Source organism: Pantherophis guttatus, chromosome 8 (assembly GCF_059756535.1).
Source record: "Pantherophis guttatus breed Tessera chromosome 8, ASM5975653v1, whole genome shotgun sequence".
Lineage (NCBI taxonomy): Eukaryota > Metazoa > Chordata > Lepidosauria > Squamata > Colubridae > Pantherophis > Pantherophis guttatus.
The window spans coordinates 38713552-38728818 of NC_142070.1; the positions used below are offsets into that span (position 1 = coordinate 38713552).

The following is a 15267-nucleotide window of genomic DNA, read 5'->3' on the forward strand; positions in this document are numbered from 1 at the left end:
TCAGGTGTTCTGTCACTTGGTAATGGTGAATTTTATTTTTAGAAAGCCATTATATTATATATTATATTATATGATTTTAGAAGTTTTCTAAGCACAGCAGGAAGAAATGTTTTTTAAAGAAACATAATTGTTTTTCTATTCTACATATACAAGAATGAACAGAACATCTGTACATGAACTTTATTCCACATTCGTCACTTTCTCTAGCATAGTCATTTTAAAAATGATAACAGTACCTTTTCCGGTCAGCCCATGGTCCATAATTAAAGTCTGTTCCTTTGCCACAAACAATATCTAATCCCCAGCATGGTGGTAAGTCTTGCAATTTGCTATCTTCATTACTTGTCTCTTCCTCATTGCTTTCATCTGTTTCTTCTGGTACAAGACCTGTATTTTGTGAAACAGTCCCCTCCATAATATATATTCAATTAACTCGTAACTTGAAGGCTTAATTAATGGTTCATAAAACCAAGTACATAAAGGATTAAAAAGACATTTTACAAGCCTGCTAAAATTAAAAATCAGAAATACACAAATACTACCAAAAATTCTAACAAAATGTGTTGAAATATTTTGTACTGACCTTGAATGTTAAGAAACTTAAGAATTTAGTCAGTAAAACTAAGAATTTCCCAGAAATCACAAGAATCAACATTTATCTAAATCCAGTACTTTGCTACATTGGTTAGAATTTTCCAATTGTAAAATAGCACAGAAGAAAAAACCTGGAGGCCTCATAGCTATATCAAATTTCACTCTTCTTGAAACCTAGATCTGTTACACAAAGAAATCCTACAATTAAACAGTCTGGAAATATGGACATGCAATCCAATTTCAGATGTATTTTTGCTAATATTTTCATCAAACAATTCCTGCCATTTTATATTAGCAAATACAATACCTAATCTGATAATGGCATAATTATACAAATTTTCAGAGAGTTGATTTTTTAGGGGGGAAAAACAGCTGATGGGTTGGGCTGGTGAGCTAATTTACTTAAAGATCAGCTAGTAAACTAAGTAAAGTTTGAAATTTGCAGCTTACTCTCACAGTCATTGCACAGCAGCAACTCAAATAATTTGATGATTTAAAGTTAATTGTTCAATAATTAAAGGCCATTAGTAATAGTTCTATAGCTATTTAGGATAGAGTCAAACTGGGTACCAATCCATGATGAGGAACTAAGCCATTTCTTAAGTTAAAAAGCAAGACTAAATTGAATCAAAATGGGCAGACGTACTCTCTGTAAAAAGGGAAAGGTTAACTATTCTATGAATATTTCCAGTTCAAAACATTGGGAAAAAATTGTTATTACACTTAAATGAGAAGATTCACATTTACCTGGTTCATCCATATAGTAATAGATGTCAACATCATTTGACTGCATCACAACAAAGCCTTCTCCCATTAATCTTGGAGGCCTGTTATAAAAGAGAAATAAAAAAGGAAAAGGAAAAATGTAAACACTGCATTTATCAATGGGACTCTAGTCTATGGAAAGTTACAATCCATATGTCAGTCTTTTAAATTCCCTAGCAAGCCTAAGGGTCCCCCTGTGGAAGGAGCGATCGTTAGGAACAACCGTACTAACCGCTTAGCTAGTTTCAGGAGCTATTCATGGGCTGGGGGAGGGCAGCCTATCAGCCCTGGGGCCATCTTTAAATTGGAATCTTCAGGGCTGCCACAGTGGTGGATAGGCAAGCTGTGGGAACGGGTGGGGGTTGTTGGAGACAGTGTGGGGTGTATAGTCATAACAACATTATTCCCTTGGGAGTCAAAAATGTTCAGCCTGCACCTGGGGAGGCGTCACTGGGAGTCATCTGCAGTTGGGACAGTGACCTGATTGGACCGTATGATGACCATGTGGATGTAGGAGAAGGAACTTTGAATTTACTTTGGGTGGGGAAACCCTGGAGCTTTCAGATTTGGGTTTTCCCAGATGTGCCAATATGACATCTCTAATAAATTCAAACTTTGAGGTAAATGCTTGCCTTTGAGTTTTGGTTTCATTGGGGGTGTTACTTGGAACCCTGACAACTGCCACAAGACTTCTATTGAAAATTTCTGACTATTAAAAGTTAAGTTTTAGCCTTTGTTTTTCTAGTTAACTCACTTAAGAAAACCTTTAAAAAGGTTTTGAGGCAATATAAAAAATCTGCATTTTTCTCATGCTTGGACTGATCCAAAACATTGTTGCCTGATTCATCAATAGTAAGATATTGATAAACATATTAACATTTTCTAGTATGAACTAAATTAATTTCAAAATAAAGATTTTAATCGAATCATTTGAAAGCATACATTTTTAAACTTTAACATGATAAACTTCCTAAAATTATTGGATTGTGGTAGAGAAAGTTGTTGTAGCCAAACTAAATTTTTAATTGAAAATTTTTCACAGTATAATTTAAATGTTGGTTTATTTTTATTTTTTTAAAAAAGTTCTATCCTGTCCTATATTTCAGTCACTTATAAATAGTTTCCTGTTAAAATAGAACTTAGATGTACTCTGAGAGTACATATCACTATTCTTTTAAACAATATGCTCTGGCCATGATAATAAATATTTGGTTGTAACTAATACTTATCCTCTGCAAAGGGATAATCCGGAAATTAACCATTAAAAGAACAAAATCGTGAGTTTTGCTAGGAGATCGAAAAGTTATGCCTAGCATATAGGTAAGCACTCAGTAAGGCAGATCTCATTCCCCTATGTCATTTTATATAAACACCCATGACACTTCATTGGAATTGTAAATTATTAAGATTGTTTCACTCCTAAATGGTTGGATACCCCACTACTATATTAAACCATCTATAGTTTTAACTTATAATACTTACTCATCATTTTGAAGACCAACATATCTTGGACTTGGAACAAGCATAACTCTCACATTTTCCAGTTTTCCTTTTAAAATGTGCATAAACTGATCCAGATGGCTTGAAGGTGGCTTTGTGGTATAAATTAAGGAAGCATCATCAAAGTTAATGCATATAGTCTGAGGCAGATAATGATTTCCAAAGGCTAAGCGGCCCTAATTTAAAAGAAAGGCAACCGCATGTTAATTCTTAATTCTTTGGTAGCAAGACGTTCTTTTTAAACAATTTTACTTATCATTTTAAACAAACCATATATATCACCTGTAGAAATACATATGAAATCATATGCACATGCACACACATATTTGAATCATGTCAACTAAATAATGCTTCTAAGATCAAAATGAAATATTATAATGACTACTGAAGAAGGTGATCTTCAAAAACCATAGAACATCTAAAACGCAGATGATCAGGTTTTACTTACCGTGCTAACATTGACTTTAATTACAGGAATAAGAGATCTCCATGAAGATGAGGGGTCGTAAGAATCACCTTTTGCTTTGACACTGAAGGAAAAAAACAAATTACCGTATTGTTTGGAGTATAAGACGCACCGGAGTATAAGACGCACCTACCTTTTTTGTGAGGAAAAGAAGAAAAAGAAATCTTCTTCTGCCTCAAATAGAAGCCCCAAAGTTACATGCAAATCAACTCGTATCAAGAAAATGGAACAGAACTTCATGACCAGAAAAACAAAATACTTGCAACACACATATTTAAAAAGCTAAATATATATAACACAGTGCTATAATTTATGACAATTACCTTAAAACTTTCCCACCATGCATTCAGCCTTTCCCACCATGCATTAACCTTATGTTAATAATCACATACATTAATATAAGTGTGGGATAGGATGGACGGGAAGCTTTATTTGGCCAAATGTGATTAGACACACAAGGAATTTGTCTCTGGGCAGAAGCTTTTGGTGTACATGGAAAGCAACAGAATAATGATCATAATAATAATAATAGCAATAAGAGGGGGTAGTAAAGATGATAACAAGAAGGATACTAATATACTACAGCCAGACTAATTACATGGGTGAATATACATAGACCACATGTGAGAATTAGATATTCAGCAGAGGCTGGTACAAGAGAAAAAAACTGTCCCTCTGTCTAGTTGCTTTGGCATGCAAAGCCCTATATATTTTGACATGCATCCCAAGGGAGAAATTGAAAGTTCATGTCTAGGATGCAAGGGGTCTGTAGATATTTTCTCAGCCCTCCTTCTGACCTGCACAATATACAGGAAAACTCATAACCCTGGGTTATGAGCATTCCCTTAGCAAACGTTTGAATTTATGCAATAAGCGCCCCCTAGTGTTTACAAACAAATCCTGAAACTACAAATGTTGCAGCACCATGGCAGTTGTTCACCCTTACAAACAACAGCAGAGGCTCTGTAACATTTGTCCTGCCTATTCCCTTCCACTCTGCACTTTGCCAGCCAAAACGGAACTTTGGAGGGGCAGTTCTGCGCCCCCGGTGCTCCGTTTTAGCCTGTGCAGGCCTCGCCCGGCACTTTGCCAACCAAAACAGAGGTTCGGAAAGATGGGCCTGCCCCTCTAATGCACCATTTTGGCCTGCACAGGCCTCATCTGGCACTTTTCTGGCCAAAACAGAGCCAAAAGGATGGAGGTCAGCTGTAGCCAATGATCTTCTTCAGGCTTCTCCACACAGTTGCTGGTTCATTAGCTGAGAACCGATTTCTCAGCTTTTCGGAATAGCTTCTCTTTGGTACCCTGATCTCTCTTGTTAATACATTCCTTGCCTGATTGTACAAAAGCCTATCTCCTTTCCTGTAGGCCTCCTCTGAATACAAAGCACGTTGATGAATGAACTGAAAATAACAAATGAATCAAAAATACTAGTATTATCTTCAGTAAATATCTACAAAGAAGTCATTATTAGAAAATTTCATACTTCAAGAGTGTCATGTGGGAAGAAAACTTGTATTAGTGGCACCTATTATTAGACCAATTATGTTTTTAAATGCTGTAATAATATTTTCCCACAGATTTTCCACTTAAGAAAACAATGATTCTAAAAATAGTGACGTCTTATATAAAGCTGAATAATGAGATAATTTTCTGCAAGAGCTCTTAGGCCAGGGGTGGGGAACTATGGCCAATGCTGAATCAGGAATTCTGGGAGTTGAAGTCCACAATTCATAAAGGGGCCATAGTTCCCCACATCTGTTTTAGGCCAATAATCCCCTGGACATGCTCTCGCCTTAAACTACTGTAATTAGGCTAAAATATGAGGTAAAACAAAACAACTGCAGGCAGTTCCAGTAATCTTTTAAGAATATTTTCAACTGTATTATGCAAAACCTTTCAAAGTAATGCCCTGCCTTATTCTGAAATGCTATATTGCTATAATGTTTAATTAATTTTGGCTTCAATCCAGATAAGAAAGAAGAGAAAGCAGAAAGATTATGTCTATTCCACCTGGGAACATTCTCCAAATGATTTTCCAAGAATCAGAAAATTACCCTGAGCAGTTGTATGGTACAGGAGCTGGACGGAAACTAGGTATCATCAATCCCAACACATTCAAAAGGTATCTTCAGTCTACAGGAGAGGTTTTTCAACAGCCTTAGCAAGATTGATTCGGTAACTTCATCCTCCCCCAGCCCTCATTTCAGCATTTTCTAGATTTTAAGAAGGGAGTAGTTTTCTTTGAAATATATTTATCAATATTAAATTAAGGGGGACAATTTATGTATATGTCTGTTTTGTTTCTTCTATTTATGCACTTTTATTTTGGTGTAGTCTTGTTTTGCTTTCTTTTGCTTTTGTATATTTTTTTCTTTTTTTGGAGTTTGTATTTTAATGTTTTGAATAAAATAAAAAATTGACTTAAAAAATAGTTTTCCAATGAGGAGGTGATATTTGATGGAGGGGAGAAACATAGCCAGAGCAATCAACCAATCTGTTTCAATGATCCTATGTAGTATATATTATGATAGTCTCTTTTGCCAGCATGATAACTGTGTCAGGACAGGGACTAGTAGTAGTAGTAGTACATTTTATACTCATATAGTTTCTGCCAACTTGGAAACTAGTGGACACACTTTAACTTGGCTAGGAGGAAAAACTGATAAAATAAGTACACTCCCAATCATTATAATCATCACCATCACCATCCTAGCCATTGTCTATCCACTGCAGGATGAAGGCCACTTCTGCATGTTTCCAACCAATATGGTCTTGAGCTTCCCTTTGCCAGTTAGGCCCCCCAATATTTACTGATGTCGCTCCATCTTGTTTTAGGTCTCTTTTGTGGATGCTTTTTATCAAGTGGTATCCATTCTATGACTGGAATGGATACCACTTAGTCCATCTGCCATTAGTTCTTCCTATGTGACCAGCCCATTTCCATTTCATTACAAATTAAAATGTATTGTTGGGCATAAAGATAAGGATTTCCATTTCCAATTCAATACAAAAGCTATAAGTGGCACAAAGAGGCATGGAAAGATACATGTTTGGCATCACAAGACAAGATAGAAAGACCTGCACATGGATTAGATAAGAAACGAAAATATACAATGCCATCAAAAGAGCAAAAGAATTTTAATGGAAATACTCCCAATAACTGGACATATTTTATTTAAAAGAGTGCATTTATTTACTATTTAGTTGTAGATAATGGGAGATACCATCTTAATGTATAAATACCTCAATTGTAAAGCATATTACTGAACAGGCTAATTCTTTCTAAAAACCCAGTGCACGAATCAGTAGGTCCAAGCTAAATAATCACATGATCAAATTAAGCGTAAACCACTTTCTGTACTGTATTCAAATGTCTTAAATATTAGATATTCCTTCAATACGGATTTATCATATAAAGGACTGAATGGCTAAAATGGTTAGTAGTCTAGTAAGAGATCTAATTCTTAGAACCAAAGGAAGGAATCATTCGTTGCGGGTTTTTTTTAAAATTAACTGGTAAATTTTATTCAAAAGTTACTGGTAAAGCAGTAAAGTTAACACCATGTTCAAAGACTTATGTGAATGAACATAATCCTTACCTGTCAAGATTTGTATGTGTTTGCTCTTGCCCATTTTCTTGTGCTTTTTCATCCTTTGTTTTTGGAGGAATTATGGTTGGCTCTAAACCAAATAATTCCTGAAGTTGTGCATAAATAGAAGAGCGGTTGTAGACGTGAAATTCATAATCATTCACCATGATATATAATCTTGTTTCTGCTTTAGGATCTATGGAGTTAAACAAGATGTATATTTCATTTGCAAACTGATTTTAAGAGTCGACAAACAAATGTAGAGACATATAATTGCATGTATATTATACACAAAATCATTAATTATATGCCACATACACAAGGATGACCTTCTAAAATAATTAACCAACTAATATGCATGAATAATGTATCTAATTCAGTTTGTAAACAATCACACGCATCATTTGTATTATCAGTCAACACACATACAACAACACTTATAACAATTATTTCATGAGAATACTGGTTAGTAGCTTTTGTCTAGTAGCCAGCAAGTAAGATGAAAATAAAATATTAATAATTAAACACAAAATAGGTTTTAGCTATGGCTGGAATTCTTCTCAAAGACAAATAAAATGATTGGAAAGATTTACAAACACTCACAGAAGCAAACCAAAAAGCGCTCGCTGTTACTGTGAAGTCTAAATGACTTGTTTTGAATACTGTATTTTTTGTTCCATAAGACGCTCTGGAACATAAGAGACACCTAGCTTTTGGGGAGGAAAACAAGAAAACAAAAGATCTGCCTCTGCCTCCCAGCCCCAGAACATGGCTTGTCAGGGCTCCACTCCATTGCGCCCACCAGTGGTCAGCTGAGCAACAGCTGGATCCCAGCCTCCCGTAGTCCCACCAATCAGCGGGCTGGCCAACCAGAAATGGTGCTATTGCTGCCTCCTCTCTGTCTGCTGCCAGCTTCCCCAGCTATTGCCACCACTCACTGCCGCCACTCGTCACTGCTGCCTATCAGCCTCCTGGAATACTGCCGATCAGCTGTTCCAGGTGGCGGGGATCACCACCACCGTTCGCCGCATGAATGGCGGCGGTGGTGGCAGCGATCCCCACCATCTGGAACAACTGATCAGCTATATTCTGGGAGGCCGATCCAATTGCCGATAGGTGGCGGTGAGCAGAAGCAACAATAGATGGCAGCGGCGATAGCCAGCGACAGGCATCCCATACAGAGGCCAAAAACTGGGCATGCGGAGGCCAAAAACAGCGGGTGCAGAGGCCAATTGTGGGGGCCGTGGGTGAGTGGGGCTTCAGCAATATTCACTCCATAAGACGCACAGACATTTCCATCCACTTTTCGGGGGGGGGGGGGTGAAGTGTGTCTTATAGTGCATAAAATATGGTATATATTTGCTGACCAAGATACACTTTGGATTTTTTTGCATAGAAAAGCAAGATGTTTCTCTCTTTCTCTTGTTTTTGTGTCTTTTTTATCCATTAACATGCCATTATCCTAAATGGCTAGGAGGATGGGCAAACAAATAGAAGCAAATAAAGGCACCCAAAGTCACTTTTGTATGTATTTTGTATACATTTTCACCTACAACCTCTTCAGAGGTGGTAGTCAGCCTGTTCACACCGATTCGGGCAAACCGGTAGTGGCGATCGTGTGTGGGCCCACCCCACCCCACCCCACCCACCATGGCTCTAAGTTGTGCTATTTAGGCACGTTTTCAAGGCTGGGCACATGTGCGGAAGGTGCGCAAGCGAGCAAAGCGCATGTGCGGAAGGCCGGGCGCATGTGTGAACAGTGCATGCACTTGAGAAGCGAGTGTATGCACAGCTAACCGGTGGTAAAGGTAATTGAAGCCCACCCCTAAACCTCTTATTTGCAAAGCTACTACACCGTCTGGAATGGGGCAATTAGCCACAGGCACATGGCTGCACCCAGTTCACCGCAGTCCCGCCACAGTGAACACAAGGCAGGCAAGCAACCTCGGCCCAATTCATAGTATGGGACAAATAGCCGCGTGACCCAGCAGCAAATCCACGCACCAGAGGGTGGGCCATAGCCTTCCCATTGGATGCAGTCCCACCAGTTTGGTTTTCCAAAGTGGAAACTGAAAAGATAGAGGAGCAAATGTGTTGTTTTTTCCTGGCAAAGAGCAAAATAATATGATTCGCTGCACTTTGTGTGCAGAGATCAGATCAGATTTGATCAGAGTAGTGACTGCAATCCCCAAATTATTCAGACTCTGAATATATCACTGCCCTGATATGATCACTGGTGCAGGGGAGAGAAGGTGGAAGAGTAGGAGATGACTGATATTTCTGGTGGATTTTCAGTATCAGGCATATCCTTTCTCTCCCCCTCCCTCCAGTGATCACATCAGGACAGTGATGTGTTCAGAATCCTAATAATTTGGGGATTGCAATCACTGCCCTGATCGAGTCTGATCTCATTAATTCTGACAAGGATAAGGAGAATTGAGAATATTTTATTTATGGTCTGGACACCTGAAAAAGAAGTAAATTGTAATTCTGTATAAAGCTGCAGTGAACTCTTTAAGCACTTTTTATTATAGAGAAAAGCACTTAGTTTTATAACATAGTTAGAACTTAATCTTGCATGAGGAACTACTAGTCCTTGTTTTTAAAAAAGAGATGATCTTGTTTGGGAGGGAGGGATTTGTAGTGGGGGAAGAAAGGAGAAGGCAGAAAAGGAGAAGAAGACGCCTGATATTGATCCCCCAGAAACATTATCCTAATAAGATCAAAGAAAACATACTGACTAGAAGAATAGTTGTATGACAGGCCAGGATTATTGGTTTGGGATTGCAACACTTGTTGCAAACATCTTTCTGGACATTTTCATATGCCTAATGACATTTCATCTAGTTCTTCCTGTGCAAGTGGATGTTGAGATTTTTTTCCCCCTCTCTCCCTCTTTCTTTCTCTGTCTCTCTGTGAGAATCACTTTCTTTAATGTTTTCATTTTATTTTCACTGACTACAATTACAGAGAACACGCTCGGTTGGAGAAGCTTTCAGGATGTGGTTTGACAGTTCCTTTTCTGAGAGGGTTTCTTCATATTTATTATGCCTCTTCCTTGGGGGTTTTGTTATGCAAATGTGGCTGAAACTGATAATTCCAAAGTACTTCATTTCAGGTTCCTTTTCTTCTTTGTAACCTGACAGAAAAGTTGTCTTTAATTTCAGCACTACTTGTCTTTCAGGTATTATGTAAACTTTTCTGACATATTCTTCAGAACGCAGGAAGCCTGATCCTGAAACTGAAAACAAATTCCTGATTTCTGGATGTGCTTGGAAGGACTCCATTATTAGCCAATCTCTCCCTTTCAGAAGCACCATGCATCTCTGCCCGCCCACCCACAGCCTTGCCACAAATCCGCAGCATTCAGCCAAGGGGCTCCCTGCAAAAGCTTGGAACCTCTGGAAGACAACAGATTGCAGGGACCACCTGAATCACTCTTCTGATTTGCCTTCTCCCATCCCATCCATTACGGCCATCCAAGTCCCTACATGCAAAGTGCAGTGGGTCATATTATTCTATTTCTTGCCAAGGGAAACTACACATTCCCCCCCCCAACCTTTCCAGTTTCCACTTCAGGAAGCTGAGCCAGCAGGACTGCGCCCAATGGGAAGGCAGAGGCCCACCCTTATATACACTGGGGGCCGCCAGTCGACAACTGTTTGGCCGACGGCACCCTGAGAAGCCCCTCTCTATGGGAGCGTACTGGTCGGTGAGAGGCTATTGGTAGCAGAAGGTGGTCTCGTAAATACCCCGGTCTGATGCCATGGAGCACTCTAAAGGTGGTAACCAAAACCTTGAAGCGCACCCGGAAGACCACCGGGAGCCAGTGCAGCTCGCGCAGGAGGGGGGTCACATGGGAGCGCCACGCCGCTCCCATAACCACTCGCGCGGCCGCATTCTGGACCAGCTGGAGCCTCCGGGTGCTCCGCAAGGGGAGCCCCATGTAGAGAGCATTGCAGTAGTCCAGGCGGGAAGTAACGAGAGCATGAGTGACTGTATTTAGCGAGTCCCGATCCAGAAAGGGACGCAACTGGTGAATCAGGCGAACTTGATAAAAAGTCCCCCTGGCCACAGCCGTCAAGTGCTCTTCCAAAGACAGCCGTGAGTCCAGGAGGACACTCAGGTTGCGAGCCCTCTCGGTGGGGGCCAATGACTCGCCCCCAATAGTCAGTGATGGCACCAACTGACTATATCGGGATGTCGGAAACCACAGCCACTCAGTCTTGGATGGGTTGAGCCTGAGTCTGTTCTCCCCATCCAGATCCGCACAGCCTCCAGGCACCGGGACATCACTTCAAGGGCATCATTGGGGTGGTCCGGGGTGGAGATGTACAGCTGAGTGTATCTATGTGATTAAGCTGGACACAATCTCATTATACACTCAAATCTTTTGAAATTTTGACATCTTATCTTACAAGATTTTTACTATTTACTAAAACCAATGTAATTAATTTTATTTAATGTGAAATTCACAAATTCAGTGGCATACATGTTGCTGTAATCCATATCTTATATGTTGTTCTCCAAAAGTTTTCAAGAATATTAATTATCAACTTAAATGAAAAGGTCAGGAAGCACTGTTACACAGCATAATGTTTAAATGGTAAAAATTAATTGTTATAAACTTAGAAAATTAAAAAACTGTAAATGATTATAAATAATGAAGTAGCATATCAGTGATTCCCATATTTTTAGCTTCATATAGTATGACCCAATTAAACATAATTTTGTTATAATTAACTCATTATTTTTCTTTAAAGACAACCTTATTACTTATCTACTCAAGAGACATAAACTCCTTTGATATTTCAATAAACTGGGTCTTTTAAACTACATTATATAACTAGCAGTTTTCTATGTATTCTATAATTATCCAGAAAGTAGTAGAAAATTTTCTTTTTCCCTAAAAACACATAAGAGTACTACCGCACACAAATCATTTTGAACAGTTTTAATTGAATACTTTTAGCAAATTATTTATTCACTTTTTAACTATACACAATGAAGAAAGATATCTTCAGAATGTAACATTTTCAATTTTAGAGATACAGCAAGAAAAATAAATATTTTCACCCTTTCTAAAAAAACACGTCGAAGCAACTAGCTTTCTAGGGCATTTATAACTTATAGCAAATTAAGCCATCCAAATAATTAAAAATTATGACAGTGAAAATTTATCCTTGCTATTGGTCTGCTGTCTAATGGGCTAAAACATAAGGAATCTAAGTAATCTCTTTTTTTTTTCAAAGAACCAGTTTCAGAGCAATTAGTTTCTTTCTTGATTATCACCTCTGCAGTTTTTTCCAACCAGATTTCAAATGTTTTGAGGTATTAATTTTCCTGATGGGAATTCCAACTATCATAGCTCCATACTTAGGGTACTTTAGCTTCAAAACATCTAGTGATTTTAGCACAATAATCCTGCATTTCATTTGTAATATAGAACTACACTAACCCTTATCAATAGGCATTTTGTTTTTTAATGTCTCCTGCACCTTATATCCATATTTATGCCTATTTAAAACCCATGTTGCCCTTTGGAAATCACTGCAAGCTAAGATAATGCAAGTACCTTCAAAAAGCATAGATTACAAATGATACTTCACTAATTTATTAGCTAGTAGGAAATAATGCAATCACAAATTCAGGGAAACATTGAATGAGAAAATGTCAATCACCTTTCTCTAATAGGCTTAAATACCTACACTAGGCAATTTCAAAACATTTGACTTTAAAATATATTTATACAACTTTTTTCCCATTTCACTGCATACCTACAAATAATGACTTTCTTTTGCAACTACAAATAATAATATCCTGTGGAATCATTTATTTACTTCAATATCTAGCAATATCTAAATGGCAGAAACTTACCATGTTGCTTCTGCTTTGGATTGTACATCTTCCACCAACGAAATATAATAAATCCATCTTGGATTCTAAAAGTATTTACACAAATAAAATATTTAAAAGAGCTGTTAAAGTGTACCTATATTCTATATACAATTAATAAGAAATTGTTTCAAATAACACAAAGGTGAATTTATCATCCTGTTTTCGGAATCTGAAAAGATACCAAAGAGCTGAAATACCAAAATACATGCTTCTTTGCAATTTGTTCAAGGACCTGAGCTTTTCAACCCAAATCTGCTCACAGAAAGATTTATCTTTATAATTTTCACTAAGGTAAGAAAGAAGGGAATTTTCTATGCTGATCCTGCACCTATCATGAATTCCTGGATTTATAGGTAGTCTTCGACAAATGAGCACATTTCTGTTGCCAAGCAAAATGTTTGTTATATGAATTTTGCTCTATTTTATTATCTTTCTTGCCCTTTCTTGTTGTTAAGTTAGTATCATGGTTGTTAAATGAACCTGGCTTTCCCACTGACTTTGCTTATAAGAAGGTCAGAAAAGATGATCACATCAATTTAACAGCCTATTAGATTTTACTTTCGTAAAGTAATGTGAAATTATTGTTATCTCAAAGTTTTTTACCTTTAACCACTCCAAATAGATTCTCTCAACTTTAAAATTAGTTTTTTTAACTCATCTAGACTATTTTGTGGGCCTTGTTTTCTTATTTTTTTCATGTAAAAGCTAAAATATTCTTCATGTTGTCTGCCAGCTGCACCTTCTCCTGGATCAGGAGGCTCACAAGTCACTCAGGTCATAATCACTTCCAGATTGTACTACTGTAATGTGCTCTACACATGGTTGCCCTTGAGAATATCCGGAAGCTTCAGCTGGTGCAGAATGCAGCAGTGCAGTGTAGGAAAATATGTGTGCTCCTAGAAGAGCGCATATAACATTTGTTATTACTTTTAAAACCATTCATGGCTTGGGGCATATCATGGCATATCTCAGGGACTGCCTCTACCCAATTACATCAGTCAGTCCATTAGATCTGACAGAGAAGGCATGCTGCAGGTACCATTTGCCAGGGACCTAGATTTGGTTGGTTCCAGAATCCAAGCCTTCTCTGCCATGATGCCCACTCTAAGGATCATTCCCCCCATCCCTTCTGGAATAATAGCAAGGAAGTCAGGTTGTCCTTGCTATCATTCCAGAAGTCTCTCAAGACCTGACTGTGATGCTGGGCCTGGGAGTGGGATGGTTTCAGGGAAATTGAAATATTCTTAGATGGCTCCATTCTGGTTAATTTTTAGATTTTCTATAGTGTTTTTTTGTTTTCAAATAATTAAAGTATTAAATTTAAATTTAAAAATGTAAATAGAACAATTCTCTATATTTATGTTTGTATTTTATATATCGTTGTTTTATTAACTATTGTATGAAATCACTTTTTGTGAAAGTGGTCATATAAATGTCATTAACAAATATGATTAATAAATAAGGACCAAAAGATATCCATAGGTTAGACATCCTGCTGTAGCTCCTGTGACTCACTGCTATTCATAACTCTTTTAACAGATCTGCTAGATCAGTGGTTCTCAACCTGTGGGTCGCGACTCCTTTGGGGGTCGAACGATCCTTTCACAGGGGTTGCCTAAAACCATCGGAAAACACATATTTTCAATGGTTTTAGGAATAATTTTATGGTTGGGGGTCACCACAATATGAGGAACTGTATTAAAGGGTCGGGGCATTAGGAAGGTTGAGAACCACTGTGCTAGATTATTGTGATCCAACTCTAGAAGGATAACAAATTTTACTACATAAGGGAAATCTTATTTCCTTAAATTTACAGAGATAGTCCCTTTTAGAAATTTTTGCATAGTCACAAAATAAGTACCTAACACTTTTTTCTTTGAATTATTTTTCTTATTATACCAATCATGAAAATACAAAATAAGATGTTATATTCTAAACCATATTAGGGCCTATCTTTATCTATAAGCAATGCTATAATGGGAATAAAATTTAATAAAGTCATAACTGTGAAATAAACAGTATAAAAGTTAAGTACCTAATGGAGAAATCTTCTGTAATATAATAGATTTCACGAACCATGATTTTTCCAGACAGAACAGAGAATGAAAAGGATCCTGCAATAAAAAGGTTTCTGTTAAATCACAGAATACCAAGGAGTCTTTTAAGTTCTCAAGTTGTATTTCCCTACTTTCCAGAAGAATCCAATTAAAGCATCCCAGAAAATGAATATCTAACTTCTGCACAAATGGAAGAGAACCTATCACTAGGTCAACAGTTTAAAGGTTTAAAGGTTTCCCCTATCCAGTCGGGACCGACTCAAGCAGGCAGTGCTCATCTCTGATTCTCAGCCGAGGGAGCTTGCATTATCTAAGAGACACTTACGTCATCATGTGGCCAGCATGAAAATGTGGAAACTCAGTAACCTTCCCACCAAAACAGTACCTTTTTATC

At 37.7% G+C, this 15267-nt stretch overlaps 1 protein-coding gene across 17 annotated transcripts in view; it reads right to left on the bottom strand.

Annotated features, from left to right (window-relative positions):
• Nucleotides 1-15267, bottom strand: part of BLTP1 (bridge-like lipid transfer protein family member 1) — a 148110-nt gene that overhangs the window by 120447 nt on the left and 12396 nt on the right. For all 17 annotated transcript variants that reach the window (XM_034401468.2, XM_087874611.1, XM_034401470.2 and 14 more), the window contains exons 4-10: nt 14852-14930; nt 12796-12860; nt 6928-7114; nt 3308-3389; nt 2842-3035; nt 1342-1421; nt 237-387 (exon numbers count right to left, since the gene is read on the bottom strand). In XM_034401468.2, the coding sequence (XP_034257359.2) occupies nt 237-387; nt 1342-1421; nt 2842-3035; nt 3308-3389; nt 6928-7114; nt 12796-12860; nt 14852-14930 (838 nt within the window). The remainder of the gene's footprint in view (nt 1-236; nt 388-1341; nt 1422-2841; nt 3036-3307; nt 3390-6927; nt 7115-12795; nt 12861-14851; nt 14931-15267) is intronic.